General features: G+C 44.6%; 1 protein-coding gene across 1 annotated transcript in view; it reads left to right on the forward strand.

The window, feature by feature from the left end:
* Positions 1–23435, forward strand: part of ZFYVE16 (zinc finger FYVE-type containing 16) — a 120468-nt gene extending 97033 nt beyond the window's left edge. The window contains exons 14-17 of the mRNA XM_073580965.1: positions 1868–2030; positions 17018–17123; positions 17380–17547; positions 23150–23435. Of these exons, the coding sequence (XP_073437066.1) occupies positions 1868–2030; positions 17018–17123; positions 17380–17547; positions 23150–23311 (599 nt within the window). The 3' untranslated portion in view covers positions 23312–23435. The remainder of the gene's footprint in view (positions 1–1867; positions 2031–17017; positions 17124–17379; positions 17548–23149) is intronic.
* Positions 23436–26042: the final 2607 nt, after the last annotated feature.

Raw genomic sequence — 26042 nt, forward strand, 5'->3', positions numbered from 1 at the left:
TAAAAAATGACTCCATGTTTAAATTATGTTTAATGTATTTATTTCATTTTTATTTTTTTCTATTAATCACAACACAATTTGTACAAAAATATAACTTTAAAATTTTCACATTGGCTGCTAGGGCTTTTTAGATTGTAGCTTTTTGTTATTTCAGGAAACAACACGTACTTAGCCAGCATCTAATCAGCCTGTGGAAAGGTTCTTGTGAGGGAAGGTGGAGCAGGGTCAGCTATAACATTGCCTATAGTGATTGGGTTGTTGGCTGTGTATAAAGGTGTTACCCGTCATTGTAATCCTGCATCTCATGATAAGAAGCCTCCTGAAAACTCTTCTTGAGAGAACAGGAAGTATGAGTCTAAAAAAGTCCTAGTTGCTAGTATGAAAATTGCAAGAATTCTCTTTTTGTCCTTTTTGATAAAGATCGTAACCCCTTTCCGACGTTGGGAGTAAATTTACGCTGACGTCGGACTCCCTCCCTTTGATGTGGGCTCCGGTCGTGAGCCCACATCTTTCCCAGGACATGTCAGCTGTTTTGAACAGCTGTCATGTGCCCGGAATAGCTGCGGGTGGAATCGCGATCCACCCATGACTATTAACCTGTTAAATGCCACTGTTGCTGATAGCGGCATTTAAGCTTCCGGCCATCGGGCTGGAAATCCGCCCACCGATGACCCCGTCACGTGATCACAGGTCACCGGTGGGTTGGCATGACAACCAGAGGTCTCCTGGAGACCTCTATGGTTGGCACTGCCGGCTTGCTGTGAGCACCACTCAGTGGTCGACGTTCATAGCAAGTGAGTAATTCTACTACATAGAGGCAATCTGATCATCGCCTGTATGTAGCAGAGACGATCCGGTTATGACAGCTTCTAGTCTCCCATGGAGGCTATTTAAAGCGTGCCAAAAGTTTAAAAAAAAAAAAAAAAATTTAAAAACTAACAAAATATAAAAGTTCAAATCGCCTCCTTTTCGCCGAATTCAAAATAAAACAAATCAAACACACACATATTTGGTATCGTCGCATTCAGAATCGCCTGATCTATCAAAGAAAGGATTAAATGGCTTAGGGAGAAAAAAAGTCAAAACGCCAGAATTACGTTTTTTTGGTCGCTGCGACATTGCATTAAAATGCAATAACAGGCAATCAAAAGATCGTATCTGCACCAAAATGGTATTATAAACATCAGCTCGGCGCTCAAAAAAATAACTGTCCGCTGGTCGTGCGCTAGCAGGATTTTAGCGTGCGCTGCGCACTTTTGAAGGTGTGCCCGTGTGCGCCGAGCGCACCATGTTGCATTTTGGCGCGCTCGGCGTACCTTCAAAAGTGCGCAGCGCACGCTAAAATCCTACTAGCGCACGGTCTGCGCACCCTATGCTGAAGATAGGGTGCGCAGATCGCATGTGGCCGTGTGCGATAGCAGGCGGCGATGACCGGATGGGGCTGGGCTTAGCAGCGCCGTGTGCTGCATGGAAGATACGCGAATGTGAAACCAGCCTAAGAGGCTTTTTGTGCAGCAGGATTCTGCTGTTTGTGTTTCCAATTCTAATATTGAAGTACATACTGGCTTAGCGCTGTGCCAGCAGGAGGTATACAGCTTGGTAGGAATTGCTGGCACTCTTTTATGCTGGTCAGCCTCCTAGTTTCAGCTGCTTTTACTAATGGTGTTTCCCAAGGAACTTGACAAGAGTGGAAGTGGATTTGATGAAGAGTTCTCAAAAAATGAGTTTATTGCCTTCACACTGGATGCAGAGTTCTTCTAGCCTATGCATAAATTATCTTCCTGTTATTTTTTTACATAGGAGTAAAAGACAGTCATTTTCCTTTCCATACTCAAAATGGCGACATTGTTTTTTTTTTTTTTATCAGATGGGATGATGGTACAAATAACACAGGAGATGATGGAAGCTCTACGGCAAGCTCTAAGAGACAAGAAAGACTTCCGGATAACGTGTGGAAAAGTAGATTCAGGAGACTTGTCCGAAGAAGTGACCATTCGATGGGTAGAGACTGTGGACAGGAAAAATAAAGGGTAAAAGCAAAACATATGAAAATACTAATGACTCTTGGATTGTAACTTCTGACTTGCCAGCACTAATATCTTTATTTTGATCTTTTTTTAACTATGTCCAAATTTTTCATAGACTTTAAACATCGGGTCAGTACACATTCTACTCTGCAGTGATGTCCTAATAGTCACTGCATAGTACAAAGCATCTGCATGTGATCTCAGAGCTGTGGGAGCGGAGAGCAGGCTGTCGCACACGGCCAACCTCCCCATAAAGCAGAGATGGTTTACTACAGTCTCTGCCTTGTTGATTGCTGTGTATACAGTATAATAAAGGGACTTTGTCACCCCATTTTAGCCCTATCAGCTGCCGGCACCAAGCCCCCCCCCCATGTAAGCTGAAAGATAAGAAAAACAAGTTAGATTATACTCACCCTGGCGTCCGGTCCGGACCTCTCTGACCTTTCCCGGCGCCTGCGCACTGCAGTACAGTTAGGTCCATATATATTTGGACAGAGACAACATTTTTCTAATTTTGGTTCTAGACATTACCACAATGAATTTTAAACAAAACAATTCACATGCAGTTGAAGTTCAGACTTTCAGCTTTCATTTGAGGGTATCCACATTAAAATTGGATGAAGGGTTTAGGAGACATATTAAATATTTGTAAATAAAATGTTCATTTCTAGTACTTGGTTGAAAACCCTTTGTTGGCAATGACTGCCTGAAGTCTTGAACTCATGGACATCACCAGACGCTGTGTTTCCTCCTTTTTGATGCTCTGCCAGGCCTTCACTGCGGTGGTTTTCAGTTGCTGTTTGTGGGCCTTTCTGTCTGAAGTTTAGTCTTTAACAAGTGAAATGCATGCTCAATTGGGTTGAGATCAGGTGACTGACTTGGCCATTCAAGAATATTCCACTTCTTGCTTTAATAAACTCCTCGGTTGCTTTGGCTTTATGTTTTGGGTCATTGTCCATCTGTAGTATGAAGCGACAACCAATCAGTTTGGCTGCATTTGGCTGGATCTGAGTACACAGTATGGCTCTGAATACCTCAGAATTCACTCGGCTTCTTCTGTCCTGTGTCACATCATCAATAAACACTAGTGACCCAGTGCCACTGGCAGCCATGCATGCCCAAGCCATCACACTGCCTCCGCCGTGTTTTACAGATTATGTGGTATGCTGTGGATCATGAGCTGTACCACGCCTTCGCCATACTTTTCTCTTTCCATCATTCTGGTAGAGGTTGATCTTGGTTTCATCTGTCCAAAGAATGTTCTTCCAGAACTCTGCTGGCTTTTTTAGACATTTTTTAGCAAAGTCCAGTCTGGCCTTTTGATTCTTGATGCTTATGAGTGGCTTGCACCGTGCAGTAAACCCTCTGTATTTACTTTCATGCAGTCTTCTCTTTATGGTAGATTTGGATATTGATACGCCTACCTCCTGGAGAGTGTTGTTCACTTGGTTGGCTGTTGTGAAGGGGTTTCTCTTCACCATGGAGATTATTCTGCGATCATCCACCACTGTTGTCTTCCGTGGGCGCCCAGGTCTTTTTGCATTGATGAATTCACCAGTGCTTTCTTTTTCAGGATGTACCAAACTGTAGATCTTGCCACTCCTAATGTAGCAATTTCTTGGATGTTTTTTTTCTGTTTTTGCAGCTTAAGGATGGCTTGTTTCACCTGCATGGAGAGCTCCTTTGACCGCAAGTTTCCTTCACAGCAAAACCTTCCAAATGCAAGCACCACACCTCAAATCAACTCCAGGCCTTTTATCTGCTTAATTGAGAATGACATAACGAAGGGATTGCCCACACCTGTCCATGAAAATAGCCTTGGAGTCAATTGTCCAATTACTTTTGGTCCCTTTAAAAACAGGGTGGCACATGTTAAGGAGCTGAAACTCCTAAACCCTTCATCCAATTTAATTGTTGATACCCTCAAATGAAAGCTGAAAGTCTGAATTTCAACTGCATCTGAGTTGTTTTGTTTAACCCCTTCCCGTCCTTTGACGCCACGTAGGCGTCATGAAAGGTCGTGCTAAAACGACCCATGACGCCTATGTTGCGTCATGAATTGATTGCCCCCCTGCGGGTTGTTTGACCGGGGTCACTGAAAGGGCACCCGACCCGCACACACAGGACACCTTAGAGTTAACCACAGGGGGCGTGGCTTAGCCCCCATGTGCCTACGATCGCTCTGATTGGCAGTTTCACTTTTAACAGCCAATCAGAGCGATTGTAAAATTTCATCAATGAAATTTGTTGAAATATTACAAATCCAGCCATGGCTGATGCTGAAATGGCATCGGGCATGGCTGGAGACACTGAACCGACCCCCCCCCCCCCCAACAGACTGACAGCGCCGATCGGCCGCCGCCACCATCTGCCGGCGCCGATTGGCTACCGCTGTCAAAATCTGCTTCCCTCCGGTCCCCCCCGCCCTCCGATCATCCCCTCTCACCCTGCACGGTGTCTCCGAAGTCCTCTGGCCGTCCCGGATGATGGGTGCCGCCATCTTGGAAAAAGGTGGGCGCATGCGCAGTGCGCCCGCCTGGAATCTGCGACCTGCAAATTCATTCGAATATTTATTTTGATCACTTTCGCAGTGATCAAAATAAATAAAAAAAAAATAAATCACCGACCCCCATAGGTAGGGACATATAATAAAATAAAGAAAATAATATTTTTATTTTTCCATTCGGGCTAGGGTTGGAATTACGGTTATGGTTGGAATTAGTTAGGGTTGGGATTACGGTTAGGGGTGGGGTTAGGGGTGGGTTGGGGTTGGGATTGGGATTACGGATAGGCTTGTGGTTTGGGTTAGAGTTGGGATTAGGGTTAAGGGTGTGTTGGGGTTAGGGTTGGGATTAGGGTTAGGGGTGTGTTGGGGTTAGAGTTGGAGATAGAATTGAGGGGTTTCCACTGTTTAGGCACATCACGGGGTCTCCAAACATGACATGGCGCCACCATTTATTCCAGCCAATTTTGCATTCAAAAAGTTAAACAGTGCTCCCTCCAATTCAAGCCCCGACGTGCGCACAAACAGTGGTTTACCCCCACATATGGGGTATCAACTCATTCAGGAAAAATTGCACAACAAATTTGGGGGTCTAATTTCTCCTGGTACCCTTGGGAAAATAAAAAATTGGGCGCTAAATAATTATTTTTGTAGAAAAAAATTATTTTTTATTTTCACGGCTCTGCGTTATAAACTTCTGTGAAGCACTTAGGGGTTCAAAGTGCTCATCACACATCTAGATTAGTTCCTTGGGTGGCCTAGTTTCCAAAATGGGGTCACTTGTGGGGGGTTTCCACTGTTTAGGTACATCAGGGGCTCTAAACTTAACATGGCTCCTGCAGACCATTCCATCAAGTCTGCATTTCAAAACGGTCACTATTTCCCTTCCGAGCCCCATCGTGTGCCTAATCAGTGGTTCCCCTCCCACATATGGGGTACCAGCGTACTCAGGACAAACTGGACAACAACTTTTGGGGTCCAAATTTATCCTGTTACCCTTGTGAAAATAAAAAATAGTGGGCTAAAAATCATTTTTTGAGGGGGGCAAAAAAAATTTTTTCCCTTCACCCATGACAGCACACCGGAGAGAGGGATCCGCCCCGCCAGGACAGGAACCTACTGAGACATAAGCGGTGGCACCTCTCCCCCGCTTCAGTTGGGTTCCTGTCCTAGAAGGAATCCCACGGTGCCTGTCATGGGCGAAGAGAAAAAGAAAAAGAAAGAAAGAGACCCAGGCCCGTCCCAGCGAGGGAAGAACAGGTAACTTACCTGTAACCCCTGCCGTCGGGTCCTGGAAGCACAGTCCCCCGTGTTCCTCTGGGCTCCGGGTTCGTGTGGGCGCGGGTGGGATCCCGGTGGCTTCGGGGAGCCCCCACCGCGCCGCCCTCCCCTCGCGCGCTGCATCTCGATCCCCGTGGCAGGGGAGAGACGCAGGTTTCTAACGGCCGCTGATGTCAGCGGCGCTATGGATTGTGGGTGCGCCGGCTGATGTCAGCACAGGGCGACGGTGTCATGGCGCCGGGTGCAACGCCGGCTGGCTTTTCTGAAGCGGTCGGCCGGCGGTCTCAGGGGGGAGGGGAGGAGACACGAGCGGCGGAGGAGACGGTGGAAAATAGAGTCGGAGCAGGAGAGATCGCTGTCTCTGCCTCCCTCACAACCCTCAGGCAAACATGGAAGCCGCTCAAGCAGCAGCCGCCCCAGCCGCAGATCGGGAGAATCCTCAAGGTCCAGAGAGCACAGGTCACGTGCTCTGACGCAGCCTCCGAGTCTGGTACCCTTGATTACGGGTAGTGAGTGATCTTCGTGAATGCTAGCACTATGTTAATAGGGATTCCCTGTTGTATGCTTTACCCTGTAGGAAAGGCCCAAAAAAGCAGGAAGCAAGAAGAATAGGGACTAGGCTATATGTTAAACTCCCCTAGCAAGAGACTGGCAGAAAGATCTCTGCGCCTCTTGCATTCATCGAACCATGGAGGAGGAAGCGCCTAGTTTCGCAGCCAATTTGATATCCGCCCTCAGGTCAGAAATGGAGGGTTCAATTAAGACCCTGTTGAAAAAAGGGAAGAAAAGTAGGAAGAACCCCCCTAGTTCTCCCTCAGATTCCTCATCAGCCTCGTCTCATGAGGAACAGGCATCCTCCTCAGACAGTGACACAGGGGGTAAGCCATGTTTCCCTGTAGAAGACACAGATGCTCTCCTAAAGGCCATTAGAACTACAATGGGCCTACAGGAAGAGAAGGCGGCTAAAACCCTAGAGGATGTCATGTTTGGGGGGCTTCAAGAGAGGAAAAAACGGACCTTTCCAGTGAACGAGAAGGTCCAAGCGCTTATTGAGAGAGAGTGGAGGAAACCCGAAAAATCGGGGGCCCTTCCGTCTACCTCTAAGAGATGATACCCCTTTGAGCACAAGGATGTGGAGATATGGGACAAAGTCCCAAAAATTGACACAGTAGTATCCAGGTCTTCTGAAAAGTCAGCCCTGCCCTTGAAAGACTCAGGGGTTCTTAGAGACCCGCTGGACAAAAAGGCGGACTCATATATTTGAGGCACACGTGGGAAGCGACAGCAGGAGGACTAAAGCCGGCGATAGCAGGCACCTGCACGGCACGCTCCCTCATGATCTGGCTGCAGCAGTTAGAAGACAAGCTAGCATCAAAGGTCCCAAGAGAGAAGATGTTAGCAGATATGTATCTCTTGCACGGGGCAGCAGCTTTTTTGGCAGATACCTCGGCGGACTCTGAGGTTGACAGATAGGGCAGCGGGACTATCAAATGCTGCCAGACGCGCGTTATGGCTTAAGGGCTGCCCGGGTGACCTACAGTCTAAAGCTAAATTGTGCTCTCTCCCCTGTGATGATCGGTTCTTATTCGGCAAGAACTTGGACGATATCCTGGAGAAGGCAAGCGATAGGAAAAAAGGCTTCCCAAGGTTCCCGACGGAACAGAGAAGACAGCCCTTTTGGAGGGGAAGATTCAATAGAGGGCGTCTTCCGGCCGACAGGAGAAGATGGGAGGATAAAAGGAAAAAAGAGTCTGGATTTATGTTTGGTGGAGGCACCTCCACCTCAAAGAAATCGCCACAATGATGCCAGTATTCCAGTGGGGGGGGGATTGGCACTCTTTTTCCAGGCCTGGGAAAAGATCTCCTCGAATACCTGGATCCTGGGCATCTTAAGAGAAGGCCTGAGAATCCCCTTTGTGCGCCAGCCAAAACCCGTGGTCGTCATTACACCCATCAGGAAGGTGACCGAAGAACAGTTGGCCTTAGAAGCGGAGATCTTGAGCCTGATATGCAAGCGGGTACTTTACGAAGTCCCAAACACACAGGAAGGAAGGGGGTTCTATTCACCCCTTTTTCTGATAAAAAAAAAAACCGGATCAATCATTCAGGACGATTACCTCAGACGGCTTAATTGGTGGATAAGAAATCAGACCTTCAAGATGGAGTCAGTGGCTACGGCCGTAAAGCTACTACATCAAGATTGTTTTATGGCCGTAGTGGATTTAAAGGATGCATATTATCACATTCCTATCCATCCAGGTTACCAAAAATACTTGAGGGTAGCGCTTTATATCCAAGACGTACTGAGGCATTTCGAATTCAGAGCTCTTCCATTTGGCAAATCCATAGCCCCGAGGATTTTCACCAAGGTCATAGCGGAGGTGACAGCCTTTGTCTGGATTCACGATACGGTCAAAATACCATACTTGGACGATTTCCTTATAGTGGGCAGCTCAGAGGACCACTGCACGGCACAGTTGAGCCGGGTGACCGACACCTTGCAAGAATTAGGGTGGATAATCAATTTCAAAAAATCAAAACTACAACCCCTAAAAAAACAGACCTTCCTGGGATTTATACTAAATTTGGAACGGCAGGCGTGTCTGCTCCCAGAGACCAAAATAGATAAGGTACAGAATCTGGCCTTGGCGGCGCGAAATCAACCATGTATGACATTGAGGAAGGCCATGTCCCTACTAGGTACCCTAACGTCCTGTATTCCGGCGGTCAGGTGGGCTCAATTTCACACCCGACAACTCCAGGGGGAGATATTATCAGCACAAAGATCGCTAAGAGGGCGTTTAGAAGGAAAGCTGGAGCTTTCCTTAAAAACCAGAGACTCTCTCAACTGGAGGCTGGACGGTACAAATCTGACCTAGGGAATACCTTGGGACAGATAGATGACAGATGTGATTTTAACAGATGCAAGCTCCTCGGGGTGGGGGGCACACCTAAGGGGCCTCGTGGGCCAGGGCTCATGGACACCACAAGAAATGGGGGGCATCTTCCAACCTAAGAGAACTGTGGGCAGTGAACAAGGCCCTAAGCCACTTAATTCCGCTACTCAAGGGTCGCAATGTACGCATCATGTCGGACAACAAGGTAACAGTGGCGTACATCAACCACCAAAGAGGGACAAGATCACACTCCCTAATGAAAGCGGCGAGCGACATTCTGAGCAGAGCAGAGCAACACCTACACTCCTTGACAGCCTTACACATTAAAGAGGCAGAAAACATAGAAGCAGATTTTCTGAGCCGCAATGCCCTGAGGCAAGGAGAATGGGCGCTAAATCGGTCCATTTTTCAAAAAATAACGCAGCTTTGGGGGAAACCAGTAATAGACCTCTTTGCCAACAAGCGCAACAGGCAAACAGAAAGGTTTTGCTTTCTAAACCCGAGGGAACGGCCATGGGCAGTGGACTCATTGCACATTCAGTGGAACTTCAGGCTAGCTTATGCGTTCCCCCCAGTTGCTCTGATCCCAATAGTTGTCAAGAAGATCAGAAACGATCAAGTCAGGGTGATTCTGATAGCCCCATTTTGGCCGAAAAGGCCCTGGTTTTCTCTACTACAAAGAATGACCCTCTCCGATCCATGGGTTCTGCCAGAAATCCCGGACCTACTAGCTCAAGGCCCAATATTCCACGCGCAGGTCAAAGGATTCCATCTGACGGCGTGGAATTTGAAAGGTCGCTTTTAATGGATAGAGGGTTCTCCCCTGGGTTGGTGGCCACCCTGCTAAAGAGTAGGAAACCGGTGACGACTAACATCTACGGCAGAACATGGAATAAGTTCCTAGGTAAGCCGTTAGAAAAAGAACCCCCGATTAGTGCCATCTTGGAGTTTTTACAATCAGGGTTGCAGCTGGGGTTAGCGGTGAACACGCTTAAAGTTCAGGTGTCTGCACTGGGGGCGCTCTACAACTGCAACTTGGCATCAAATAGATGAGTAGCCAGATTCATTAAATCCTGCCATAGAGCTAGGCCTATCCCAATACCCAGAATAGCCCCCTGGGATTTAAACCTATTGCTAGAGGCCCTTACAAAGGAACTGTATGAGCCGTTACACCAGCTACCCTTAAAGTTTCTGACCCTAAAGACGATTATTTTAGTGGCCCTTACGTCGGCCCGCAGAATAAGCGACTTACAGGCTCTCTCGGTAAATCCACCTTATACACAAGTTTTTCAGGATAGGGTGGTGTTAAGAACAGACCCCGCTTATCCACCTAAGGTAGCATCAGCTTTCCATCGGGGTCAGGAGATTGTCCTCCTATCCTTCTGCGAGAATCCCAAAAATTTGGGGGAGGAAAAATTCCATAATTTGGATGTTAAGAGAGCTCTATTAGAATACATATCTGTCACTAGCCAGTGGAGGAGGTCCCAGTCCCTATTCGTAGCTTTTCAGGGTGCCAGGAAAGGCTATGGGGTTTCGAAAGGGACTATTGCTAGATGGATTAGGGAGGCCATTAGTGTAGCCTACTCAGCTAGTGGTATCCCGATTCCTGACGGCATCAAGGCTCATTCCACCAGAGCCGTGGCGACCTCCTGGGCTGAAAAGGCAGAGGTATCGATTGAACAGATTTGTAAGGCCACTACCTGGGCCTCACCTTCAACCTTCTTTAAGCACTATAGATTAAATCTATCCTCCTCTGCTGACTTAACCTTTAGTAGAAGGGTGCTGCAAGCGGTGGTCCCTCCCTAAGGTGTTTCGAAGTCTGCAAAAATCTCTCAGGTGTGCTGTCATGGGTGAAGGGAAAACCACCATGGTTACTTACCGGTAGCCGGTTTTTCCGGAACCCATGACAGCACCCGTATATTCCCCTCCCTTTTCACCGTATGGGTGTGCACAATTAGTAGGGTGCTTTTGAGTGATGTGGTGTTGGATTAAGCATGTAACTAACTGGGAAGTCCTCTCAATGCTCTGTATCCCCACTGAAGCGGGGGGAGAGGTGCTGCCCCTTATGTCTCAGTAGGTTCCTGTCCTGGCGGGGCGGATCCCTCTCTCAGGTGTGCTGTCATGGGTTCCGGAAAAACTGGCTACCGGTAAGTAACCATGGTGGTTTCACGGCTCTGCGTTATAAACTTCTGTGAAGCACCTGGGGGTTCAAAGTGCTCACTATGCATCTAGATAAGTTCCTTAGGGGGTCTAGTATCCAAAATGGGGTCATTTGTGGGGGAGCTCCAAAGTTTAGGCACACAGGGGCTCTCCAAACACGACATGGTGTCTGCTAACGATTGGAGCTAATTTTCCATTCAAAAAGTCAAATGGCGCTCCTTCCCTTCCGGGCCCTGCCGTGCACCCAAACAGTGGTTTATGACCACATGTGAGGTATTGGTGTGCTCAGGAGAAATTGCCCAACAAATTTTAGTATCCATTTTATCCTGTTGCCCATGTGAGAATGAAAAAACTGAGGCTAAGTAAAATTTATGTGGAAAAAAAGTAATTTTTTTTTTTTTTTTAACGGATCAATTTGTGAAGCACCTGGGGGTTCAAAGTGCTCACTATGCATCTAGATAAGTTCCTTGGAGGGTCTAGTTTCCAAAATGGGGTCACTTGTGGGGGAGCTCCAATGTTTAGGCACACAGGGGATCTCCAAACACGACATGGCAACCTCTAAATATTCAAGCATATTTTCCATTCAAAAAGTCAAATGGTGCTCCTTCCCTTCCGGGCCCTGCCATGTGCCCAAACAGTGGTTTATGAAAAATGAGGATGAATGAACTCATGGAGATCAACATCCAACACTGTGGAGACACCATCACATGTTTCTCAACACAGTGATTCTAGAGCAATGCCCCCATCCCTTATGGGAAATATGTAAAGACATGCAAAACACAAGCCGCGGAGACACCATCACATGTTTCTCAACGCAAGCAATGACTAGCTAGGTCTTTCCCCGGGAAGGAACAACCACGGGAAGGGCAGTCTCAAATGACGGAAACCACCTATGCCAAAACATGGTATCCATCCACAGACAGCTGTTTCGGGGTTGGATGTTGATCTTCATGAGTTCATTCATCCTCATTTTTCACAGTCTTCTACTAGGCATTGCTCCTACTGGCCAGTTTCCTACTCCACACTGATGAGGGGCAATACCCCGAAACAGCTGTCTGTGGATGGATACCATGTTTTGGCATAGATGGTTTCCTTCATTGGAGACTGCCCTTCCCGTGGTTGTTCCTTCCCGGGGAAAGACCTGGCTAGTCATTGCTTGCGTTGAGAAACGTGATGGTGTCTCCGCGCCTTGTGTTTTGCAAACAGTGGTTTATGACCACATATGAGGTATTGGTGTACTCAGGAGAAATTGCCCAACAAAATTTAGGATCCATTTTATCCTGATGCTTATGTGAAAATGAAAAAATTGATGCTAAAAGAAAATTTATGTTGGAAAAATTAAAATGTCCATTTTTTCCCTCCATGTTACTTTAGTTCCTGTGAAGCACCTGAAGGGTTAATAATCTTCTTGAATGTAGTTTTGAGTAGCTTGAGGGGTGCAGTTTTTAGAGTGGAGTCACTTTTGGGTATTTTCTGCCATATAGACCCCTCAAAGTGACTTTAAATGTGAGGTGGTCCCTAAAAAAATGGTTTTGTAAATTTTGTTGTAAAAATGAGAAATCGCTGGTCAACTTTTAACCCTTACAACTTCCTAACAAAAAAAAATGTTTCCAAAATTGTGCTGATGTAAAGTAGACATGTGGGAAATGTTATTTATTAACTATTTTGTGTCAGATAATTCTCTGGTTTAACAGAATATAAATTCAAAATGTGACAATTGCGAAATTTTCGCCAAATTTCCATTTTTTTTTCACAAATAAATGCAAAAATTATCAACCTAAATTAACCACTAACATGAAGCCCAATATGTCATGGAAAAACATTCTCAGAATCGCTAGGATCCTTTCAAGCGTTCCTGAGTTATTACCTCATAAAGGGACACTGGTCAGAATTGCAAAAAATGGCCTGGTCATTAAGGTCAAAATAGGCTGGGTCATGAAGGGGTTAAAGGGAAGGCGCCATCCAAAAAAATTTTTTTCAGCAATTGAAGAAATGTGAAGAATTAATGTTTACATTTTCTTAAATATTATCATTTGCTTTTAATTTTGTAAAATATGAAAAATAATTTTAAAAAGTTTGGCATTTCCACTTGTTAACACTAGGGGGAGCAGCTACTGAAATTTGGCACAAAAACCTAGTGTACAACTAGCTCACATTACGGCCCTGCGGTAATTATGAGCGGAATCTGCTGACATGGGTGTGAAGTCACTCCTCCTCCCCTTCTGGGTGTTTGCTAAGGGAAAGAGAGGATGACATCTAGGAACACAGTGAGCTGCCATTTTGATGGGGCCTGCAAAGTTACTGACTGTCTTTGCATGTAAAGTCTGGATCAGAACAGGCCATCAATCAGCAGAAATGTTTCCTGGATTTCTGTGGAGCAGACAAGAAGACGGTCCATCCATGTGTATAAAACACAGCGCTCTATGTACAATCCCTGGCACCGAACAGGGTGCCCCCCATAGACCAGCACACTGCTCTCCTGAAATACTCTTTGCTGCTGTCACTCTGCTCCTTTCACCATATATCAGGCCCCTGTTGCCTCGCTTTCACACATCGCCAGGACAGGATCTGAGGTGAGGAATGGGGTCTTCGGTCACCGAGGATGGCAGGCAGCAAGGATTCTGGGAGCAGGGTGACAGCAGAACAGAGTATTTCAGGAGAGCAGTGTGCTGGTCTATGGGGGGCACAGGGGGAGATATATGGCGGAGGAGCAGGGTGACAGCAGCACAGAGTATTTTAGGAGAGTAGTATCACGCGGGATAGGATTAGATACAGGGCTCAGCAGTCAGTATCACATGGGTTAGGATTAGATACACGGCCCAGCAGTCATTATCACACAGGATAGGATTAGATACACGGCTCAGCAGTCAGTATCACACGGGATAAGATTGGATGCTCGGCTCAGCAGTCAGTATCACACGGGATAAGATTGGATGCACGGCTCAGCAGTCAGTATCACACGGGATAGGATTGGATACACTGCTCAGCAGTCAGTTTCACACGGGATAGGATTAGATACACGGCTCAGCAGTCAGTATCACACGGGATAGGATTAGATACACGGCTCAGCAGACAGTATCACACGGGATAGGATTAGATACACTGCTCAGCAGTCAGTATCACACGGGATAGGATTAGATACACTGCTCAGCAGCCAGTATCACACGGGAGAGGATTAGATACACGGCTCAGCAGTCAGTATCACACGGGATAGGATTAGATACACGGCTCAGCAGACAGTATCACACAGGATAGGATTAGATACACGGCTCAGCAGACAGTATCACACAGGATAGGATTAGATACACTGCTCAGCAGCCAGTATCACACGGGAGAGGATTAGATACACGGCTCAGCAGTCAGTATCACACAGGATAGGATTAGATACACGGCTCAGCAGTCAGTATCACACAGGATAGGATTAGATACACGGCTCCGCAGACAGTATCACACAGGATAGGATTAGATACACGGCTCAGCAGTCAGTATCACACAGGGTAGGATTAGATACACGGCTCAGCAGTCAGTATCACACGGGATAGGATTAGATACACGGCTCAGCAGACAGTATCACACTGGATAGGATTAGATACACTGCTCAGCGGACAGTATCACACTGGATAGGATTAGATACACTGCTCAGCAGTCAGTATCACACAGGATAGGATTAGATACACGGCTCAGCAGACAGTATCACACAGGATAGGATTAGATACACGGCTCAGCAGTCAGTATCACACAGGAGAGGATTAGATACACGGCTCAGCAGTCAGTATCACACTGGAGATGATTAGATACACGGCTCAGCAGTCAGTATCACACAGGATAGGATTAGATACACGGCTCAGCAGTCAGTATCACACAGGATAGGATTAGATACACGGCTCCGCAGACAGTATCACACAGGATAGGATTAGATACACTGCTCAGCAGTCAGTATCACACAGGGTAGGATTAGATACACGGCTCAGCAGTCAGTATCACACGGGATAGGATTAGATACACGGCTCAGCAGACAGTATCACACTGGATAGGATTAGATACACTGCTCAGCGGACAGTATCACACTGGATAGGATTAGATACACTGCTCAGCAGTCAGTATCACACAGGATAGGATTAGATACACAGCTCAGCAGACAGTATCACACAGGATAGGATTAGATACACGGCTCAGCAGTCAGTATCACACTGGAGAGGATTAGATACACGGCTCAGCAGTCAGTATCACACTGGAGATGTTTAGATACACGGCTCAGCAGTCAGTATCACACAGGATAGGATTAGATACACGGCTCAGCAGTCAGTATCACACAGGATAGGATTAGATACACGGCTCCGCAGACAGTATCACATAGGATAGGATTAGATACACGGCTCAGCAGTCAGTATCACACAGGATAGGATTAGATACACGGCTCAGCAGTCAGTATCACACAGGATAGGATTAGATACATGGCTCAGCAGTCAGTATCACACAGGAGAGGATTAGATACAGGTTTCAGCAGTCAGTATCACACAGGAGAGGATTAGATGTCCAGCAGATTGCCAAGTGATTTGAAACCGCAGGGAACAGCTCCTCCTATGTTTTGCAAGAGCAGGGGCAGCAGCTGGTCGGGTGTTTTGGAAAGAGCAGCTCGGTCTCCAGGAGCTCCTCCTGTATCCCTCTCCTGCAGCTGCTATGTGCAGAGTGAACATCCAAGCCCTGTTATGGTGGAACAGTACAGCATCAGTGATAACAGGGCTTGCAATAGAGTGTAAATGGAGCTAAAAGAAAAGCACTGGGCTCTAATAAGATCGTGCCTGGCCACACCTACAGCTGTGAATTGAGCTGCCCACAGAGGCGTGCCCAGTTCACTCCTGATGCAGCTGCAATGAAAGAGATAGGGTCGGGAGCCGACTATTGTCTCTTATGCCCAGGGACTGCCGTAAATGAGCATGGAAAGTGTCGTTCAGCAGCCAGAAAGGTAAAAGATGGCAGCCCCCAGTGGCTGCATTAATACAGTAAAAAAAAAACATACACACCACTGAGTCACGCTTAGGGGACAATATCTTTTTATACTATTTTCTTTTTTACATTAAATTATGAAAAAACACGGCACCTTCCCTTTAAAATTCAATGTGGTAATGTCTAGAACCAAAATTAGAAAAATGTTGTCTCTGTCCAAATATATATGGACCTAACTGTATGCCTGCGGCGGAAGTAAGAAGGAGGACGTCATCGCTAGAAGATGGGAGGCGCTGGACCGCGACACCCTCCTCACCAGCCCCCCCGTGAGTATAATCTAACGTGTTTTTCTTCTCTTTCAGGTTACATCGGGGCTTTTCTACAGCATTACAGAATGCTGTAGATAAGCCCCTGATGGCGGTGGCCACAGCTCATAGGCCAAAAATGGGGTGACAGATTCGCTTTATGCGCTAACAGCCGTTCTTTCTCCAGACCGAGCGGTCATATGATCACTGTGTTTGGTTTTGAAGGTTGCAGGAGCTGTTAGGTCCTAAGAGACCCAAATCGTTGTGCTGCCAATCCAAAGCTTTACTTGCCTCTCCCCATCAGAAAAAAACATGTCCAATAAATAGAAATGTTTGTTACATTTTCAAATGGAATCCCTTTTCTGTATTTCAATGGTCCTTTTGTGGTTATCTAAAAAAAAAAATGGAAAACACACAATTTCCTTTTTTTTTTCCAACCGATATCCGCAAAAAAATTGTGAAAATAACATGCAAATTAAATACCATGTAACACAAAGAATATATACAAAAACTATCGGTATATCTGAGCAAGAAATTTTTACAGCTTTTTAAACCACATGCATTCAAAAACCACGAACATTGTACACCTGAATGGGGGCTGGTGGCATTAACAGACCACCCGATAGACAGGAATGGCCCAGATTCTGGGGATAAAACCCTTTATTGTAGTCTTTTGTTGTAAGATTGGAGAATCGCAGCAATTCTGTCAGATCTCGCATGCTATTATATGAGGATGGTGGTGAGTATGACGTGATATGCCAGCTGATCAATGGCCTCGGCACTACACACAGCCAGCCTGTGTGTCAGGAGAAAACTATACAAACACGTATTGAAATGGGAGATAACGTCATTATCTATCATCCATTGTATTTGGAATTGTTTTACTTTGAATTATAGGATCATAAGCCCCATTGATGGACAATCAATGGAAGGAATCCCAAGTGAAAGGATTTGTCAGGATACTGATTTTGAAGCACATGAAAAAGCTGTGAAATGCACGGAGGTAAGTAAGTGGGCGGCTGCTATTTCTTAAAGGGTTGTCCAGCTTTGACACACATGTATGCAGTCACTTTGTATGACTGTCACTGTCATCATACAGAAATGGAGTGGTGCTGGATAACAGTCGGATGCATTGAGACCGGAGAGTAAAGTTGGCATAGTAAATTCTTGCTAGTAGAAGAATATGAAAGTTGCACTTTCCTAATTATTGGTAGTAGCAGTAATATAATTTAGAAATACCGATGTCCCTCTTCTTCTAGGTATTTTATCTGCTCCAAGACCGAGAACCAACGAATGCAATGGCTCGCATTCAGTTTGCTAAAGAAATAGCGACAGCTTGTGGCGCTGCTCTCTGTCCACACATCAAGACCTTGAAAAACGGGGGAATGAATAAGATAGGACTGCGCGTTTCTATGGATATCGACATGGTAACAGTTCTGCACTTGTTTTATTGTTAACCATTGATTTACACTGAGTGCTTTCATATATATGTGTTTATTCAATATATACTGTAATTTAATATATAAAGCTCAATGTGTGTATGTCCGGGATTGGCATCCACAGCGTCGCAGCTACAGCCACAAAATGTGGCACAGTCACACGTCTGGACCCCGAGAGCGTCATAGGCTATGTTGTGAGGTGAAATTTTAACCCCGTGCATTCCAATTCACCAAACAATTTTGCCCCTATCTACATAATGGGGAAAAAGTGAAAGGAAAAGTGTTGGAGGCAAATTGACAGCTGCCAGATGTGAACAAGGGGAACTTAGGGTGTGTGCACGCGCTGCGGATTCTGCTGCGGTTCCGCAGCAGATTTGGCCGCTGCGGGTCCGCAGCAGTTTTTGCTGCGGTGTACAGTACCATTATTCCCTATGGGAATAAAAAAACGCAGTGTAGACGGTGCAGATTTTTCCGCGCGGTTTTCCTGCGGTTTTCAAACCGCAGAAAGAATTTACATGTCAATTCTTTCTGCGGAATCCGCAGCGGTTTCCTCATCTCCACCATTGTGGAGATGGTGAAACCGCAGGGCCAAACCGCAGGATAATCCGCAGATAAACCGCAGGTCTTTTGACCTGCGGATTTTTCAAAATCCGCGCGGCCAAATCCGCACCCCATTCCGCAGCGTGTGCACTTAGCCTAAAAGAATGAGAGCGATGGCGCCAAAGAGTATATACCGTACAGTTGCTAAGGTGGTGCCCTGACATGGGATACTCACCACACACGGGGATATGAACACACACAAAATGCGCCACACACTACCACGTGCTTCAACACATATACCACCCTCAGCACACATTTCACCACACATACACCAACCTCGCCACATAAAAGTCGAAACACAAAAGTCGCCACTCAAAACTCGCCACGCTGTCCCAGAGCTGTTTAAAAGATGAAAAATGAGCTGTGATTGGTTGCTATCAGCAACAGTTTTCTTTGTAGACATTTGTGGTAGCTGAGGCCTATTGTTCTTATCATTTCTATGGTGTTATCGTCCTTTTGTAAAGCTGGAAATAACACAATTTATTACCGTGCCAACACAGACCACCCTCTGACAGACTGCAGGGGGAGCCCAGTATCACACAGGATAGCATTAGATACACGGCTCAGCAGTCAGTATCACACGGGATAGGATTAGATACACGGCTCAGCAGTCATTATCACACGGGGTAGGATTGGATACAAGGCTCAGCAGTCAGTATCACACGGGATAGGATTGGATACACGGCTCAGCAGTCAGTATCACACGGGATAGGATTAGATACACGGCTTAGCAGTCAGTATCACACGGGATAGGATTAGATACACGGCTCAGCAGTCAGTATCACACGGGATAGGATTAGATACACGGCTCAGCAGTCAGTATCACACGGGATAGGATTAGATACATAGCTCAGCAGACAGTATCACATAGGAGAGGATTAGACACGGCTCAGCAGTCAGTATCACAAAAGATAGGGTTAGATACACAGCTGAGCAGACTGTATCACACAGGATAGGATTAGATACACAGCTCAGCAGTCAGTATCACACAGGATAGGATTAGATACACAGCTCAGCAGTCCGTATCACACAGGATAGGAATATATACATGGCATAGCAGACAGTATCACACAGAATAGGATTAGATACACGGCTCAGCAGTCAGTATCTCACAGGATAGGATTAGATACACGGCTCAGCAGTCAGTATCACACAGGATAGGATTAGATACACAGCTCAGCAGTCCGTATCACACAGGATAGGAATATATACATGGCATAGCAGACAGTATCACACAGAATAGGATTAGATACACGGCTCAGCAGTCAGTATCTCACAGGATAGGATTAGATACACGGCTCAGCAGTCAGTATCACACAGGATAGGATTAGATACACAGCTCAGCAGTCAGTATCACACAGTATAGGATTAGATGCACGGTTTTTATGTGCAATATAATCATTATAATTCGTTATAACTAACCACAGTTGGTTACTATGCGCAGGCATCGCCGGGCTCTTCAGCTAGTGTATGTATGTATGTATGTACATATAATATGTGTGTATATATATGTGTGTGTGTGTATATATATATATATATATATATATATATATATATATATATTACACACGCACAGACAATACTGTGCAAAAGTTTTAGGTGGGTGAGCGGAAAAACGTCGCAAACTAAGAATGATTTTAGAAATAAGTGTTATTTTCATCAATTAGCAAATTACAAAGTAAGTGAACAAAAGAGAAAAGGGTTACAGCTTGTTCACTATCATCGTTAGGAAAGGACATGTGATGCATATATCCCAGCTTTATAAAAAACCCAGCCTTCTCTAACCTTGTGCTAAATACAGCAGCCATGGGTTCTTGTAAGCAGCTGCCTAGCACTCTGAAAATGAAATAGAGAAGGCTATAAAAAGATGGCAAAGCGATTTCAGGTTGCCCTTTCCTCAGTTAGAATTGTAATTATGAAATGGCAGTTAACCGCAACAGTGGAGGTCAAAATAAGGTCTGGAAGACTAAGCAACATTTCAGTGACAGCTGCTTGTAGGGTTGCTGGAGAGGCAAATTCGAACCTCCACTTGACTTTAAAAGACCTTCAGAAATATTTAGCAGACTTTGGAGTTGTGGTACTTTGTACATATTTGTGCAGATAACCTGCACAAATATAGCCTTCATGGAAGAGTCATCAGAAGAAAACCTCTCCTGTGTCCGCACCATAAAATTTAGTGTCAGAAGTATGCAGAAGAACCTATAAACAAGCCTGATGCATTTTGGAAACAAGTCCTGTGGACCAATGAGGTTGAAATAGAACTCTTTGGCCACAATGATTAACCCCTTTCCGACATTGGGCGTAATAGTGCGCCGAGGTCTGACTCCCTCCCTTTGATGTGGTCTCTGGCGGTGCGCGCACATCTTTCCCGGGACATGTCAGCTGTTTTGAACAATTGACATGTGTCTGCAATAGCCGCTGGTGGAATCGCGATTCACCTGTGGCTATTAACTAGTTAAATGCTGCTTTAAATTGCGCTTCCGTCAATCGCTCCGGAAATGCGCCCACCGGTGACGTGATCGTGGGTCACCGGTGTGTCGGCATGACAACTAGAGGTCTCCTGGAGACCCCTGTGGTTGTCAGTGCTGGATTGCTGTGAGTGCCACCCAGTGGTCGGCGCTCATAGCAAATCATCAATTCTACTACATAGAGGCGATCTGACCATCGCCTCTATGTAGCAAAGCTGATCGAGTTGTGCCAGCTTCTAGTCTCCCATGGAGAATATTGAAGCATGCCAAAAGAAAGAAAAATGTTTTTAAAAATATAAAAAAATTTAAAGTAAATCACCCCCCTTTCGCCCCATTCAAAATAAAACAATAAAAATAAAATCAAACATACACATATTTGGTATTGCCGTGTTCAGAATTGCCCGATCTATCAATAAAGCATTAACCTGATGGCTGAATGGCGTAGCGAGAAAAAAGTCAAAATGCCAGAATTACGTTTTTTTTGTTGCTGCGACATTGCATTAAAATGCAATAACGGGCGATCAAAAGATTATATCTGCACCAAAATGGTGTCATTAAGAATGTCAGCTCGGTCCTCAAAAATTAAGTCATCACCCAACCCGAGATCACGAAAAATGGAGACGCTACGAGTTACATAGCAGAGTTTGGAATTTTTTTCACCACTTAGATAAAAAAGAACCCAGACACCTTGACCTGGAGAATCATAATGGCAGGTCAGGTTTCTTTTAGCATTAAGTGAACTTAATAAAAAAGCCAAACAAAAAACAAGTGTGGGATTGCAATTTGTTTGCAATTTCACCGCAATTGGAATTTTGTTTTCCTGTTTTCTAGTACACTACATGGTAAAACCAATAGTGTTGTTCAAAAGTACAACTCGTCCCGCAAAAAATAAGCCCTCATATGGCCATATTGAAAGAAAAATAAAAAAGTTGTGGCTCTGGGAAGGAGGGGAGCGAAAAAACGAAAACGCAAAACCGAAAAAAGCTCCAGGCTTAAGGGTTTAAAGGTATGTATGGAGAAAAAAGGGCACATCTTGCCAACCATTAACCATGGGGTGGGGGCAATTTATGCTTTGGGGTTGTGTTGCAGCCAATGGCATCGGGAACATTTCATGGGTAGAGGGAAGAATAGTCAATGAAATTTTAACAAATTCTTGATGCAACATAACACCATCTCTGGAAAAAAAAAAATCTGAAGTTGGAAAGAGGATGGCTTCTACAAATGGATAATGAAATCTAAACACACGTCAGAATCCTCAAAAGACGACCTCAAAAGGCGCAAGCTGAAGGTTTTACAATGGCCCTCCCATTCCCCTGATCTGAACATGATTGAAAATCTGTGTCTATTATTGTTTTGTTTATAGAGCACCATTGATTCCATGATGCTGTATATGAGAAGGGGTTACTTGCAAAATACAGACAGCCCTTACAGTAGACGTACTAACAATGGTAGACTGGTACAGAGGGAAGAGGACCCTGAGCTTGCAGGATTACATTCTACAGGATGATGGGGGAGGAAACAGTGGGTCGGGGGTTGCAGCAGCTCCGGTGGTGTTGAGATGGCATCGTGGTCATTGCAGGTTGTAATCTTTCTTGAAGAGATGGGTTTTCAGGTTCCAGAACTGTGTCTAGACCTCAAAATAGCAGTGGATGCAAGATGACCCAGGAATTATCCAAGGAAGAATGGAGGAAAGTCCCTCAAACAAGAATTGAAATACACTTGATTGGCTACAAAAAGCGTTTACAAGCTGTAATAATTTTCAGAAGGGGGGTGCTACTAGGTACTAACTATGCAGGGTTCCCTGACTTTTGCATCAGCCCATTTTCCTTTCTGTAATTTTTAAAATATAAAAGATGAAAATATACAGTATTAATATTTTTTTAACCTGAAATTCAAAGGAAACGTGTCATCTCTAACTTTAGGTCTTTTAGAGATCATTTCAACTTAACTGTTCACGATAACAGTAATTTTGACCAGAGGTGCCAAACTTGTACGTGCCACTGTATAAATATATATACTGTGTATATCATTTCCCCATTACGTGACTACATCTAAATACCTTGTAATCCTTAAAAAATAAAAAAATGCTGGTATCTCTTATCCTAATTTCTGTGATGTGCCATTGCTCTGTTGTTCCTCCTAGAGATGTAGAAATTAATTGACTTGGTCCAATCAGTGCAGATAATTTGCCTTGAAAAGCTGGAAAGATCAAAATAAGTGTTTCCGAAGTTGGACATGTCAGGAGAAATATATACAAATGATTTATTATGGGATTTATGCATTGTTTGTCTTAATTATGAAAACTGACTGGTTGCTAGATCTAATCAGAGCTCAGCTTTGTTTTTTTGTTTTTTATATTATCTGGCAAACAAACATCAATGTGATTGGTTGATGTGGGCACCAAAAACATTGTTTCTTTAGGCCTGTTCTCATAAATCTTCCAGAGTGTTTTTATATTGTTGTTTTTACAGCATCAACGCTAAATGTTTCTTTTTACTTTGTTTCTTTTTGCCTTTGTACAGGTTGAGTATCGTGCAGGATCAGGGGGTCAGCCTCTCCCCCAGCTGTACTTGAATGACCTTGACAGCGCCCTCATCCCTGTCATCCACAACCGGACCTCAGACACCAGCATTTTACCTCTGGTAATGGAACTGATCTTCTTCTTTATAGAGAGCCTTAGTTAGTTAGCGTACTCTGGCGGCATCTTACTCATCCGTCGTTGATGGCATGGGCTCTCACCCGTTCTCTTACCAGCTTCTTAATGACCTCTCTGTATACTTTGGACATTAAATGCTTTTATACTAAGAATTAATTGCTATAAAACCATTTGTAGAAGTATCTTCTCTGTGATGGCCCCCATCCTAATTGTGCCACAGGATGGGCCTATTTACACATCGGTGCAAACAAAAATGGGGGAATCTTACTGAAATTTTAATATACAGCTGACTTTCCCACACTACAATGGTTTGTGTAATATTCAAGACTAGGACGTTTTCCTGCATGCCTTGCACACTTGCATTATTGAAGCTTTTTTCATAGTGAATGTCTCAGAATGACGGACACTAAAAGATACCACAGATTTGGATCTACGGACAACGGGTAATTGTGGCACCAGCCAAAGCAAACCAAACCCACCAACTAAAGTAGCAGGTCAACGATGGAAGAGGGTTTACTGACCGCCTCTGCCTGAGCTGACCTTGCTGCCTTTATACAAGTGATTTACTCAGTGATCTGTGAAAAATGTTTAATCTTGGCATTAGTAGTAACTGGAAATTTTGGAAGCAACCGAGGAGCGAAGATGGTGACAACTTCTCACTAGGTCCTTGCAGTGAGAGTTCAGTTTTTCACTCTGGCCTTGCTCATCCCTAATAATATCCCAGTACTTGGTTAACAGTATACAACCAAAGTGGGCACAACTAGAAAAGTAGGTGGATAGCCGCTAATGTGTAAGTAATATAAATATATACAAAATGTAATAAACAAGCTGCACCCAAAATTGCAGAGCGCATCCATGTATCAAAAAAGATATAACCGTACTTTATTCCAGAACAAATCAAGTGATATTGGTTTCCCATCACCGGCTCCGTACTTGGTTGCCCTTAATGCTTTGCATGTGCGTAAAAGAATAGGCTGCTTTTTCCTGTACTCCTGTCTGTATCTGATATTGTACAGGGCTCAGCTGCCATGCCAGACACAGATCAATGACCAGAGTATGAGGAAAGCTGAGCCTTTCTTTTCTGAGGTTATACAACTCTTAGTGTTATTCCCATATCATAAAGTGACTGCATAAATCTTGCACCATGCCACAGCTGTATTTCTTTTCTGATCTTGTGAAAGAAGAGGTTTATAGTTATTTTAGTACTGTGCCCCTTTCACTGTTTTGTTTTCTTCCCCTACTCAGCGGCACGTCTCACTTGGTTCCTCAGCACAGCTCTCTCCTGGGGTGATATGTGATAAATGAAATATCGCTTTAAATAATTCTGAGAATTCCACATGTACCTCGAGTTAAGTAAAATGTTGGTACTTCTTAGCAGAGCACTGCAAGCTTATAACCAACTGTCGGCCTCCTCTGCGCCTCTTTTGATTAGGCCATGCCACATTATGATGATGTTGTGCAACACAAATCATGACATCGTGGGGGGCTACTGATCGGAAAAGGTGAAGATGATGCTAACAGGTGTTAGGAAGTTGTCAGTGCTCTGGTCTGACTGCCATGGAGTACCAGTGTGTCGACTGGACCAGGACCTATTCATGGAAACTTTTACAGACTGAATCTGGCACAGACAGCAGGTTCACTTTCTTTGTAGAGACTCTCCGAAGGCAAGATCACTACTAGATCAAAACGTGACTGTTCTTTCACGGCATCCTCCATTTTATCATCTTGTTCCTCATCCTTACGCCTAATAGTCAAATTCAGTTAGAAAAGTTTGTTTTTAGGGTTAAGATCTTATAGTAAAAATCACAAGGGTCTGGAATAATTCCTTCCTGCTAGTTAAAGCAAGTTAAGACAAAGAAACAAAGCGGGAGCTAAAAAATAAAATGTAGAGCCAGCATTACCCGGCAAGCACAATTTACAAACTTGGAATCTGCCGCCATCACATAAGGATGATATATCTGATGGGAATGCTTTTACTGTAGCTTTTCTGTAGCGCGTATAATCGCTAAGCTAACAGATAACGCTTGCTGCGGATAGCACTGTCCTCAGTATGGACGCACGGAACACTACATTGTAATATTGATTTTTGTATCATTGTAAAAGTGATAAGACAACTATTGTATCTTCTGCTAATCTTTGACAATAACAATGGACGGCTCCAGAGGAACCGCTCAGAATACACTTTCTAATTCTCTCCTAGTGGACACGTGAGGCTAGCCATTACTGCATCCCTAGTGCAATATATCCCGATGTGTACATTTGCTTTCCTGACTTAATATAAAGCTTGTATAATTATTCCTGCCCGTATAATTACACTGCTGGATCAGTTTTTCTCATCGAACTTGAAAGGCTGGTTTTTCAGGCCAGGGCTGCACATTTACTGCATGAAGATCTCTCATGTGTTGTCCTTAGGCTATAAGTGTTCTGTATCTCGCGCTTTACGTGTAGTTTAGATACGCATAGATGCATCTCGCCTCTGTGGAACTTCTGAGGTGCTTCATTATGCCTTTATTTCCTACAAGCTATATTTAGATATGACCGATCAGTATGAGACTAATAATTTACTTTGTATATTTCTAATGATACAAGCAATAATTTACAGAAGACTCACATATATTTTTGTATTGCCTTTGTTATTATTACATAGTGTATCCAGTGAATTTAAGTTATATAATGATGATAATTAAAAAAAAATCTTCATATGCAAAACCTTTTTGGCGTTTCTGAAGAGGCTAATCCAGATGCTGTATTCCTTGCCT

This window comes from Dendrobates tinctorius, unplaced genomic scaffold (genome assembly GCF_039654945.1).
Source record: "Dendrobates tinctorius isolate UK_male_01 unplaced genomic scaffold, ASM3965494v1 ptg000003l, whole genome shotgun sequence".
In the NCBI taxonomy this organism is placed as follows: Eukaryota; Metazoa; Chordata; class Amphibia; order Anura; family Dendrobatidae; genus Dendrobates; species Dendrobates tinctorius.